The 13,261-nt window shown below is 40.2% G+C and overlaps 1 protein-coding gene across 2 annotated transcripts in view; it reads left to right on the top strand.

Moving 5' to 3' along the window:
• The window catches only part of CPAMD8 (C3 and PZP like alpha-2-macroglobulin domain containing 8), a 44,840-nt gene that overhangs the window by 13,640 nt on the left and 17,939 nt on the right, over positions 1-13,261 (top strand). The window contains exons 18-29 of one of the 2 annotated variants that reach the window (XM_061355882.1): positions 152-294; positions 1,238-1,300; positions 3,002-3,233; positions 3,810-3,963; positions 4,555-4,697; positions 5,157-5,208; positions 5,896-6,194; positions 6,622-6,847; positions 7,399-7,575; positions 9,874-9,955; positions 11,452-11,608; positions 12,056-12,130. In XM_061355882.1, coding sequence (XP_061211866.1) covers positions 152-294; positions 1,238-1,300; positions 3,002-3,233; positions 3,810-3,963; positions 4,555-4,697; positions 5,157-5,208; positions 5,896-6,194; positions 6,622-6,847; positions 7,399-7,575; positions 9,874-9,955; positions 11,452-11,608; positions 12,056-12,130 — 1,803 coding nt within the window. Of the gene's footprint in view, positions 1-151; positions 295-1,234; positions 1,301-3,001; positions 3,234-3,809; positions 3,964-4,554; positions 4,698-5,156; positions 5,209-5,895; positions 6,195-6,621; positions 6,848-7,398; positions 7,576-9,873; positions 9,956-11,451; positions 11,609-12,055; positions 12,131-13,261 lie in introns of both variants that reach the window. The other variant, XM_061355883.1, reaches the window with a different exon arrangement.

Genomic DNA, 13,261 nt, shown 5'->3' with positions numbered 1-13,261 from the left:
ATTGAAATTTCCCCTGGAGATGTTGGCAGAGGCTTGGGGGATTCTTGTCTGAAAACCTTTTATTGGAGCACGTTTTAATTCTCTTACCTTTTTCTTTTCTTTTTTTTCCCTTGCTGGTTTTTGTTTTGTGGTCTTCACTTTTACTGTTTAGGAAACTGGCTTGGTTGTAATGACTGATATAGTCAGCTTAAACCACAGGCAGAATGGAGGCATGTACACAGATGAGGCTGTCCCAGCTTTTCAGCCACATACTGGGACATTGGTGGCTACAATGCATTCTAAAATAGCACCAAGGTAACGTTTTTGCTGTAATGCATATGGTCTGTGATACTCAGCTATTGTTTTCTGTGTTCCCAGCTGTTTTCCACTTCCATGCCCCCAGGAAATTACTCAGTTTAGACAAGGGAGGGATGTGGGGAAACTCTTGATAGACCCAACAAAAGTTGTAACTGAGACTACTTCTTTAAATTTCAATTAATTATAGAAAAATGCAAAGTAATATTCTTCCAAGTGATCACTGGAATCTCTGTTTCCTGTGGCTGAGTTGCTGCTTCTCCATATGTGCAAGTTGGCCCTGGTTTTGCAGAGCTGCTCATTGCCCGTGGTTTTGACCATTCACCTGATGGTCAAAAGAACTACAATGGGGGAGTGTGAAGCACTCTGGCTGATGCTGCAGCTCCCTTTGGGTTCTGAGCCACCTGGTGGCCTCCCGTAGCAGAGTGAGGTTTGAAGGTTAGTTAAGAAAAAGTTAACAAAGCATCACAGGTGTAGAAAAACAACTGAGTTATGAAAATCTGGGAGACCAAAACAATTCCAGGAGAAGAAACAGAGGGAATATAACGCAGTGGTTGGGGTAACTGTTATTGGTAAGGCCTTGTTATGATCTCATTGGAAGTCACATGCTCCCTTCTGATTTCTTTTGGTGAAAGGATTTGGATCATAAACCTATTTTTTCTTAAAAAATAACATAAATAATATTATTTATACTAATTTCTTTAGATTCTTATTCATGTCTCGAGACTGTTTGATGTGTGTATGCACAATGGGATCATTTGGAAAGATGATTTAACATGTGTCAAGAATGATACACCCATTCACTTTGTAATGAATCTATACTAGCTAGAGTTTGGTGGGTCATGTGAGCTGCATTCAGGTGATAACAAAGATGTATCAGTTACTGTTAAAACTGTCTTATTAAAAGAATTCATTACCAAGGACTTATTTCTTGTTCTAGCAGAGCAGAGAAGAGAAAAAGAACCTTCTTTCCTGAAACGTGGATTTGGCACTGCCTCAATGTCAGGTATTGACAAGGAATACCTTTAATTATATCCAGAGGGTTGCATCCTCTTCAACTACAGAAAACCAAGCTCTTTAAAACCTACTGGAGTTACGTTGGCACCCTCTGATACTTCTTTCTTCTTGTTCCTTTTCTTCATTACTGCTTTAATCAGTAATCTTTCTTTGTAACATTTCATCTGGTCTTGAAGTGTATTCACTTTCATAGAGTTGAACCTGCCAGTTGTGAATACACTGCAAGCCATGTATGATTCACCATGGTGTCAAGAGCAGAGGACTAAGGAGCAGTAGTTTGGTTCAACACATTTCCAGGTCTTACTCTCCTATGGAAATGATGTATCAACAAGTTATTGAGGAGCAAGTGGGGATATAAGTTTGCAGTGTATGAGGAGATGGAGGCAGAATAGCTGCTTCTGTAAATGCTGCTATAGCCTAAGCATGCACTGGTGAGTATTCTATTCTAAATTGCAGAGAGCCCTTCTTTCTCTTCCAGCTGATGTAACCTTAATTTACTGCCTCATAAATCATGGTTTCCACTGGGTTACAATTGGAACTAAAACCAAACTGAATAAAACAGATAACTAATCTTTTCCAGAAGCAGCACATCAGGATAATTTGAAGCAATTATTAAAAGGCTTCTCCAGGTTTGCAAGTAAAATTCATTCTCAAGGAATGATTATAAATTAAATTTGACAAGAACTTGCAGCAAGTGTATTCAAATCTGTTCAATTGAGCATGAAATATGCTTTGTAGAAATACACAAAGAATTCCAGAAGTGCCCATTTGGGCCTCAGCAAGCTGGGCCAGTTAATTATAAGTGGGCGAGTGTGGAATAAAAAGTTGCAGATTGCATTTTCTCCACTTCATTTCATTAGGAACAACTGAGTTGAGCATTCCTTGATTTCCACTCTCTTGAACAGGAAGAATTTTTGGGTTTTTTCTACCATTTCTAATTATAATATACAATCCTCCAAAAAAAAAAAAAAAACAAACCCAACCCAGAAACAAAAGCCTAATGTCAACTTCCCAAACCAATTCTAAAAATTCCTAGAGCCTGGCTGGAGGGTCTAATGGCTGGAAATGTGTGTGTACCTTGGCCCCCGCCCAGAAGAGTAAGCGCCCTCATGTGTGAAAATAATGTTAATGCTGGTTATGGGCTGAAATCCCAGTGGAAAGAACATCAGCTGCAACAAATTGTCCGGTTAAGCAGACTGGAATACTGCCAGTTCTGGAGTGAGGACACCCTTCTGCTTGCTCTTCAGGGCTGAAGTTTATTGCAGGCACCAGCTACCTAACTGCAGTTAGGATGAAGACCTAAATATTAAGAAACTAGGGTGTTTAAAAGAAATGAAAATGACTTGGTGCTGTCAAGCCAAGTGCATTTCCCAGGATCCCTGCTGTAGTTTGAGCTGGGGAACCACATTGATGGGCCAGAGTGCTTGGTTAACCTTGCACTGTTCAAAGGCATAGTGGCCTCTAGGATTTTATCCAGCTACTTATTTTCATCCCTTTCCTACTGTAATTTCAATACACAGACCAGCACCTGACATGCTGCTTACTTACAGCTAGTTGCAATAGCTTAAGCTTAAGCAAAGCAGATGCTAATGCTATGTTTTAAGTTGGGATCTGGAGGGAACTCCCCAAAATGCCTGTGTGCTTTTCATGAATCTGATCAACCCCAGTGATTCCCTGTTCTCTTTGGCAGTAACGTGTCTGGAGAAGCACAGCTGCATGTGGAAGTGCCAGACTCCATCACCACCTGGATCACAGAAGCTGTGGGGCTGTCTGAGGAGCAAGGGTTGGGCATTGCCGCTCAAACAGAACTGAAGACATTTAAACCTTTCTTCATTGAGTTCACATTGCCGTACCACGTCATCCGGGGGGAACAGACCAAAATCCCACTGACTGTCTACAACTACTTAGCTGTCTGTGTAGAGGTAACAGCCCTCTTTACTCCTGTTGCTAAGTCACTAAATCCTGATTTATCATCAGAATTTCCTAAAGTGATCTACAAGTTGCAGTAGATAAGGTCTAGAGATAACATAGTGATAAGCTCAGATAAAGATACTGCTTTTCAATATGAATCAGTGTCATGGCTTTTATTTACTTTTAGCTTGACACAACTCTAGTAGTCTGAAGTGTCTTGTACACTTCAGAAATACAAATATTGAACACTGTAGGGATGACAATTGAGGAGCTTGTCCTGAACCGCAGAGAAGAATGTCCTTCTGAATCAGAAAGGGTTTATTTTGAAAGATGTTTTTTCCAGCAAATCCTGTCTCCTTAGATGTATTCTTCTCAAACACTTTATGTCTAGCTCTAGTAGTGTCAGTCTGAGCTACTTGTAGAATTGCAGAGCTGATAATAACACTGTCAGTCAAATACAATACTAGAAGGGTTGAAGAATGAATAATCTGTGCATACTACGATTTTTATTAAGCATTTTGTGGGCTTCAGTTTTGGGTTGTGAGTTGGTTTTTGCAGCTGAAATTTGCATTCCAAAATTTCCACAGGTCCACGTGAAGATTTCTGTTCCAAAAGGCATAAAGTTTGTTGGGCATCCTGGGAAACACCATCTGACAAGAAAGAAGTGCGTTGCCCCTGGGGAAGCTAAACCCACCTCTATCGTTTTGTCCTTCAATGAGCTTGGACTGAGCAACATCACTGGTAGTATAGATACAAAATTAGCTTGCTGCTTAAAGGAGTTTTACAAGTCTTCCTTTGTATTCCTCTTTCAGAAGAAAATTCTTATTACCTTCGTACCCCAAAGTGGAATCATTCATTCCACTGACTGCCAACTTTGCTCTTCAACCTCATTTCTTTCTTAGAAACAGGTTCTCTAACTGTAATGAGCTGAGGAGTCTGTCTGAACACACTTCAGGAGATTCCCTGTTGTGTGATATGTGGTCATGTAAGGTATGGACCCCTTACCTCTGCCTGAAAAGATCAGTTGTCATTGTTCAAAAGAGAGTAACAACAATAAATTCTATGTATCTTTCAAGCAAATAATCACTGTAAAAAATGTGCAACACTAGAAATTAGGAAAAGTTTCTCTGTTGCCCTGTGACTGTCCAAATAGTGTCCAGTTTTAGATGTGACCACTCAAATATGGAATCAAAGTGATATAAGAGAGCTGTAATTACAAACTACTCAATATACTGTTAATCAGCTGTATCCTAATTCATTTAGATCATCACCTGAATCCCTGAAGATCTTCCTATCTCAAAATCTCTTCTTCTTTCCCCTTCTGTTTCTTAGCAAAAGCTTTTGCTTATGGTGGAACCAGTTGCTGTCAGGATGGGATGCAGACCTTAAAGAATGGCAAGCATTCGGAGGACAATTATCTGGACAGAAGGACCCCAGTGGCAGTGGATTATGTTCGCAGCAGTGTTATTATTGAGGTAAGAAAATAGGAATTTATAATAATTCACAAAACCAATTGTAACTGCTTGGCCAAGTCATGGAAGTTTTTAGGTAGTCAGTGAACAGGTTTATAGGAATCTCCAAGTGGATTTATGTTTATATTGTTGGAAATGGTCAGTTTTAGTGGTGCACTTATAGAAAGAGCCTGTTGGATTCTGAGTTCTGCCTGTGAATCTTCAGTACTGTTCAGAAGAAAAAGGGGTAGAAATTTTCTCAGCTAAGCTTGCTCTGTGCATCTAACCGATGTGCTGCAATGTGAGATTTGTGGTTAGCATCTCTTTAGCTAATGGAATCTAGTGTAAGAACTTTTCTGTAAAGGGCATAAACCACTGTACAGCAGCAGAGTATTGTTTCTGTGTTTTGTAAGTAAAACTGAATAGCTGTTACTTCTAATCCAAGCACTGTGTTTTTATGTATGGATTTCTGTCTTTATATAGCCAGAGGGACTGTCCAGAGAATACACCTATAGTGTGTTCTTCTGCCCAAATGGTAAGTTCATGATTTGAATGAGACATTAAGTTTTTTTTTATTTTAGTTATAAATAGAAATATGTGGCATCATATCATGGGGAAAAAATAATAATAAAACCTCTTTGTTTCCATTTCTGTGTGATTGATGAGTTCTGGGGTGTAGAAGGAACTTCTGAATAAAGAGGCTTTCTTCCCTGGCTGGCTAATTATGAATTTGCTCTAACTGCCCAAGTGATTTCTGGAAATGGCAATTGAATTCCTTTACTTTCGGAACAGGTTCAGCATTCAGCACTGTGGACAGTAACTGTGACTGTGCTGCGTTCGCAGTTGATGCGTTAAAATTCAGTTCTGGAATCAAGTATGTGCTTTCTGCCTGAGATTTGGATAGCTCGGAGTTGACTCCAGTAGTTAAACAGAGATGCTTTTGACCACTAGATTAGAACTGAAAAATCACTTACAGGCTTCGTAAGAATTCCAGCTCAGCAGTTTGAATTGAAGGATCTTCTGTATTAGAAGGGAGTATAAATAGAAGATGGGAAGAAATGTCCACGTGTACTTTTTTTATAGTTTGCTTAAGAGAGGATGGAAAAAAGAACATGTACTTAGGAGAAGTCTGTTTAAATTTTAGTAGTTAGGTATGGGTTGATTTTGAAGCATTGTGAGTTAAGCTCTAATTCTTACAATATTCCATTCTTTTTCTGACTAGAGAAAATACACATTTCTACACCTAACAAATATGAGTACCAATACATGCAGAAACCTGCCCAGATGACACACTTTGACATTGCTGTGAAAGCACACAATGATGCTCACCTGGCCTTGTCCTCTGGTCCTCATGACATGGCAGAGATGACAGAGATTGTTATTGGTGGACATCAAAATACTAAAACATGGATTTCTATAAGCAAAATGGGTGAGCCAGTGGCCAGCAGGGACACAGCTGGTATCCTCTCCTGGGATGAATTCCGCAGCTTCTGGATCAGCTGGAAAAATGGAGTTATCCAGGTAGTGAATTTATCTATGAAATGGTCTGGAAGTTTCTTGCTTTCTTAAATAGAGTTTGAGCACATGTGTGGCAGATTTCTATTAGGCTTGCTTAGGAAGGTGAAAGCTGCATTCCTGTTGCTTTTTTTTCCTACATTAAGTCTTGATTGGGCTGTTTTAATCAGAACACTTCTGCTTGCCAAATGATGTTCTCAGTACCTCAGTCTCTGGTGGTTTTAGTGCTAAGTGTGCTGAACGCCGTGGAGGTCAAGCCTTTGGAATTCTCATTAAAATTCCTTAGATTGTTTTATGGGTGGGAAAGAGAAAGGTACTGATCCATGTACAGTGTTCTCTGGTGCACACATAAGATACTAGGTCCAAGGATACATGGCAGATTGACTTCATACATGTGGGTTCTTGGAACTGCATGGTTTTTTGTTCCTTTCAGGTTGGCCATGGTACTCGGGTGCTAAATGAGTCTATTATTGTGGAGTGGACAGTCCCCAGACAGCTTGAGGTGAAGTACATTGGCTTTTCCACAGGCTGGGGGTCAATGGGAGAGTTTAAAATTTGGAGAAAAGAAGAGACTGATGAAAATCACAATGAAGCATTTACTCTTGGAGTTCCCCACAACATAATTCCAGGATCAGAAAGAGCTACGGCTTCAATAATAGGTATCAATTATGAGGAGGTATCACTAGGTACCATTATCAAATATGAAAAGATACTCCAGCTGTTACTTGCTTCTGACCAGTATTTGAGCAATAGATGCCAGCTAAGATAGTCATAGGTTGTCACAAAGGTGTATGCTGCTTAGTTCTGGGACAAATAATTGTTTGGGGGTTTTTTGGTCACTTGTTTGAACTCTGTTTGAGTTGACAGTGTCTTAAAGTTGCTACCATCTGAGGGCTTTGCAGAGGCACTGTCTCTTAGAACCCATAGTATTCATTTCATGATCAGAAATTGTGCTGTATTTAAACTCGGAGCCTAAACTGGGGAGTCATGGACAATGAAACTCTGAAATGTGAAGTTTCTTTATTCCAGCAAGAGCTTGAAGGGCTAAGACTTAACATTTGAAGAACTTTCAATTTATGATGTAGTTTCTCTAAGACGACTACCTGTAGCTAGTAGAATTTAGTGTAGTCAGGTGGATTTTAATTGTAAGACATGAAAAGGAAGTAAAGCATTTCCTTGCTGCTGAACATACTGCCTCTTTTTCAAACAGGAGACGTGATGGGTCCTACCCTGAACAACTTGGACAATCTTTTGCGATTACCATTTGGATGTGGGGAGCAGAACATGATCCATTTTGCTCCTAATGTTTTTGTCCTGAAATACCTGCAGAAAACCAAACAACTCAGTCATGAGGTGGAGAGCGAAGCTACTGATTACCTTGTTCAAGGTAACTTCATTACACTTACAATCACTAGCATCACATTGTACTTTCCAATCAACAGTGTCCCAAGTGATAAAGATTCATTGTTTCTTGTAGGATAATCTCACAGGTGAACAGATTTTAACAGCAAGATGTTTACCCTTGCTAGGTAGCCAGCATTTCTCTTCAATAACTCCTATTTTACATGCTTATTGCTTTATGTTTTACCTTTTTTTTTTCCCTTAGGCAACTCATTTGTATGTTTAAACATTCCAGAAAGTCCAGAGTTGTTACTCTAGAGCCATATAACAAAGGCTTTTATGTGTCCTTTCAGTGCCCTGTCCTACCTCACTAAACAGCTCAAAGCTATCTATCTTTTTATGCACTGTTTTTCTCAGCATTTATTTGGGAAGAGCCGCATGCAGAATAGTTTTATAACTAAATACAATTCTCAGGACAAGTCAGTGATCATTTGAAAACAAAAATGACCCAAAGGGACAAAGCTGTCTTGTGTATGAGTCAGACAATAGTCATGTCATGAAATCAGAAGTGACAGGATTAGGTGGTTCTCCTCTGCAAATACAAATCTTAAGTGTAATGTGTAATCTATTTCTTGTATTCAGCAGCAAAAGCCCAGTGCTGCTTCCTTTGCATGGCTACAGGCATTTTGCTTGTCATTTCTTGTGCTTGCTGATAGCAGCAAGACAAAGGGGATTTTTTCCTAGTCCAGGTCAGTGTTTCCTGTTCACAAATCTGCAAAGCTGCCAGGTTTTTGGCTCCAAATTCTGCCTGGTGATTAACCCTTACAGAAGAAACCCTCAAGAGCTTTAAACTTTTCTGTGTGTGCTGGAGCCCTGCCAAGTATAAGGTTTTTAGATGGGAAAGTCTGTTTGCTTACTCTGAAGGCTTTTGTGACTTACCAAGCCAGAACACTTTTTCATCGCTTAGTCATCCATCGTAGAAAGTGCTGCTACCCAACAGTTTCCATACCCTGCTCTTTAGAAGTGGCCTGAGCTAAACTAGGCAGTAAGTTTTCTGCTTTCCCAAATGCAGTTCTAGGTGAAAACCAGGTGAAACAGGTGAAATCTAGAAAGCTGAACCTCTCCTATGAGCCCAAGCAGCTAGGGAAATGCTTAGAACCAGAAGATTTCAGGACCAAATGAGACATAAAATCTGTTCCACTACCAACCTAGCAAGCAATGAGGAATAAACATAAGAGCAATGAAGTGTAAGTCAACTCAAAATGAATGTTCAAATGAAAGATCAGAGGAAATAAGACTGATACAAAAATATGAGTAGTTAATTTGTCCATCTGATGCATTGGAAAGGAATACTTAGGAAAAAATTAAGGGGAAAGTCCTCACTAGTAAGTTATGTAGAAGAAAAGCAATCTCATGCTTTCTGCCACATACTTGTGTATAGTCCACGACCCCCAGACAAAGATGTTTTAACTACAAGAGCATCATTAATCTCTACAGTTCTGTTCCTCCCATTTTTCAAACTATTCTTTCAGTATTCCCTACGACTATTGGAAGGCTGTAGAGCATCAGGGAAAAGTGTAGGAATCACAGGCAGCCCTTGCTCAGGGATTGCCTGTGTCTGGAGGGGTCAACAAAGAAACATTCTGGAAATGAAAAAGTAATCCATTCCTATAAAAATGCCATGCAGTATGGAAGAAAACGTCTACTTGTGTCAGAGAATTAAGTGAGCACTAAGTGTCTTTGACACAGTCTTCTTGCAGGTTTGACATATTTCCATATCAGAACTACCCATTCTGAAGGTTTTGGCTCCGGTGGGCTTTACCAGTGGGTGTGTTCTGTATTCCTCAATAGAGAGGAGTTCCCTTTATTAGGAGGGGATGTTCACAGTTGTAAGACAAACAGGTTTGAGAATCAAATTATTTTCCTAATAGGAAAACTATTTTGACTATTTTCAGTCTCAAAAGACATTCCAGTAGAGAGTTCTTCTCTTCAGCATTCAACACGGAAAAGAAATATCCAACTGCATGGTGCTTTCAGGAAACTGGATGGAGAATGGCTGTATTCTTAAATAAAAACCTTTATTTTGATACTGCGTCTTTTCAGAAGGATATCTCATTTATAACAGGAGTTGTAGTCTTCCAGATGTTTGCCTGAATGGATTCTGAGTAAGCTACAGTGTACGTACACAGAGCTGGCTCTATCCCTCACAGCAAAATGAGAGGTTGCCTCGGGCAGCAGAATCCCTTACACTACTGCCAGATGGTCTGAGTCCTCATTCACTTGAAATACTTATTTTCCTCTATGTGAGCATTTTGGACTCCCCCAGTTCTTTTGTGACTTCCAGGCTACCAGCGCCAGCTGACCTACAAGAGACAAGATGGTTCATACAGTGCTTTTGGCGAGAGGGACTCCTCGGGGAGCATGTGGTGAGTTGCTATTTAAAACAGTTAGAAACTTCAGTGTTTGCTAAATGGGAAAAATACACAATTGGCAAGGAAAGAAGAGTAATTTTCCAGCTTCCATCATGGTATCACACACAGTGGAGAAAAGAAATCGTACTCGATGACCACAGACTTACTGTTTCAATGCTGCTGAGTGTTCATACTACACTAGTAGGTGTATTATAGTTGTTTCAAGACTGAGGGGCTGTTAAGATAGTCACACATGCTTGTATGTCCAGGCTTTAAGGCTTTAGGGTTGTATTTGATCTGCTGGAATTGGAGTAGCAACACGTGGGGCATTTAAGCACCTAATTGCCCTAGGGACTGGAGCTTCACTTAAAGCATGTACAGCGAAACTTGTCTCTGGAAGTGGCAGAGGCTTCTACCAGGATAGCAAAAAACCCCACCACTAAAATCAACCCCAAAGAAGTCTTTCTCCTAAGTGCTTTATATCCCATCATGGATGAAATGGAATGGTACAGATTTATGCCCTGAGAATTGAGATGCAGAACCTTTCAGAGTCAAACAACATGAAAGCAAGAAACTGAGAAATCAGCTCATCTCACTGATGTCCCCCTTAGGGAACCACGGCCTTTAAAGTTGTGCTACATCACATCAGCGTGTTAGTTGACTCCAATGGCTCCAGTGTAGTAGATTCTGGTCTTCATTCATTTGCTTGCACTGTCATTTGTCTTCTCCATCTGCTCTTTATTTTGCTTTAAACTGATTTTCTTCATGAACTCATCTGAGGGGAGGTACCACTTCAATGATGCTGCTGCCTCACTGTTTCTAAGATTGTAAACTTTTATCTCTGATCTGGCATCTCCCAGTCCCTAGATGTAAAATATGGTGACACAGGATTACTTAACACTTGAAAAATCCCCTGCCAGGCAGCATGCTTTCTACCCTCCCATTCCTCAGAGGCTTGTAAATGGAATGATTCAATTTCCAAAGCTGGCCAGAGTTCACACTTGTTGCATGTCAGGGGTTTAGAATTCCAAAAACACTCCTGTTGCTTTCTTAAGACTTAATTCTGTATGAAGTCTACCACAGCCTCAGACTTTAGCAATGGATTTCTTTTATTTTTATTTAAGACAGTAACAACATTGGAAAATGTACTTCTCTCTTTTCAGGTAATTCCATATTTATAAGGAGATTGATTCTTAATTTAAAAGCTTTAATAGTTTGGGTAACAGACGAGCACCTCTAAAAGGGAACTGAATTTCAAAGTGTGTCATAACTAAGACAAATATATCTTCCTGTTACACTTTTCAGGTTAATTTGACCCTTAATCCTGCACTTATCCACAAGTTTGGACAGTGTTCAAGTGTTTTTATTATACCATCAATGGTTTTTAACAGTATTTTGTTTCCCCAACAAGACTTTGAATAGTTGTGCTTTCTAAGAATGTTGTCTTCCCCTCACTGATACATTCTTCTAACTTTGTTTTCTCAGTAAAGATGATAAATTCCTATTTACAGGCTCACAGCTTTTGTCCTCAAGTCCTTTGCACAGTCTCGCGGGTTTATTTTCATTGATCCAAAAGAGCTAACAGCTGCCAAAGACTGGATCATCCAGCATCAAAAAGAAGATGGTTCTTTTCCTGCTATGGGCAGGATACTAAATAAGGACATTCAGGTAAAAACTGTACAGACTCAAAATCATGTAAGAGCTGCATTTGTAAAGTTATTATCAAAGCATGAAGTGATGCAGTTTCCTTAAGCCTAATACAAATATTATACTGGAAAGGCTACAATAGTACAGGGAGAACCAGGAGAATTTGGGTATCTGTGTGATGTCCCATGGGAATGGACACCAAGATGTCAGGTCTTATAAAACACTTCAGAGTCACGTCTTGGAGTATGAAGTTCTGTGCATTGGGTGCATTCTCAGGCTATTCCTAGGGCAGGAAGCTACAATGTTGGGTTGGGCTCCTAAATTTCATGCTCCTCATGTGCAAAGAAAAGAAGGTCCATGATGCCAGAGCTTCCTTTATAACATAATCTTTGTCTTGCTCAGGAGTCATTTTATCCAGCGTCCTTATCTCTCTGTTTCACCCACTGATTTCTGTTTGTTGCCCTCCAGGGTGGAATCCATGGTAAGATCTCCCTGACAGCTTACGTGGTTGCATCTCTTCTGGAAACAGGTGTAACTTCGGAGGTAACAAAAGCTGGGTTAAAATAGCTCTCATGTTCTACATGTTCTGCACATTCTCTCTTTTCCTAAACTTGATTTTGCTGCTGTTCACTTTCAGAGGTTCTGTGCTCCCTAGAATGATAGCATCCAGGTCACAGAGGCTGTTGGAAAGCCTTGAGATTAGTCGAAAGTTAAGGAATCTGTTCTGCAGTTATTCAGGGTGGTCTCCTATCCTTCAGCCATCAGTTCAAGGTTCATTCTACCAGAGCAAAACTCTTCCCTGCAACCCCATCCCACAATCTCTCATAGACATGCCTTGTCATTTCAAGGTTCGATTGTGGCCTATGCAGATACTGGTGGCTGGCTTATATATACTCAAAATCTCTAACTAAGTAGCCGAGTGCTAGCAGCAGTTTAACCAGGGCTGCACAGGCTTCAGGGATCCAGGAAACTTTTGTGGTCTGACTTTGCTACAGTGGCCAAAATGCTACTGCTATTAGATTACAGTCTCTTTGGAGAGCTGCACTCCTGTAATGTGCTGGATTGAGGACTCTGGAGGAAAATGTTTCTTTTCTTTGTAATAAGACAGACCAGGAACACTACAGAAAAAAAGAATAGCTACAAAGGAACATGCAATTATGCTGCATCATTTCTGAAGCAGGAAAAAACCAATCATTTCCAGTACAACTGGCGTTATACTACAGAATCTAGAGATTCCTTCTTAAAAGTCATGCTAAAAAGAGCTTCTCTCCTCTGTTATATTTTTGCCTGCATTTAATTTCACTAGGATGGAGATGCTTGGGTAACACCATAGTTAAACACTCCCAGTCTGACTGGGAACCTGTCCACTTGCAAAGGCACTGAGCACACCACAAGCACAGTTCTTCACCAACCAAGGGAAAGAGCGGTGGTGGACAAGGTCTGCACAAGCAGAGCTGGAGGTGTAGTAGATGCTGAAGCATGTCCTAGTGACCTGTAGTCAGACAGAAGCATTGCCCATTCAGGCAAAACCCAGTGAGTTTATGGAGCCTTTGAAACAGCCAATGTAAAGGGCAGTGTCTATTTTAAACCCTGTGATAATCTCAGCACTTCTGATGCCTTCCCTCTAGAGCTTGATGAGTGAAACCATACTGCTGCTGCAGGAAGATACCTCCT

Source organism: Neopsephotus bourkii, unplaced genomic scaffold (genome assembly GCF_033783945.1).
Source record: "Neopsephotus bourkii isolate Nb327-2 ecotype Australia unplaced genomic scaffold, CSIRO-AGI_Nbou_v1 NB_838, whole genome shotgun sequence".
Lineage (NCBI taxonomy): Eukaryota > Metazoa > Chordata > Aves > Psittaciformes > Psittacidae > Neopsephotus > Neopsephotus bourkii.
This window is presented reverse-complemented; position numbering and strand designations above follow the sequence as displayed.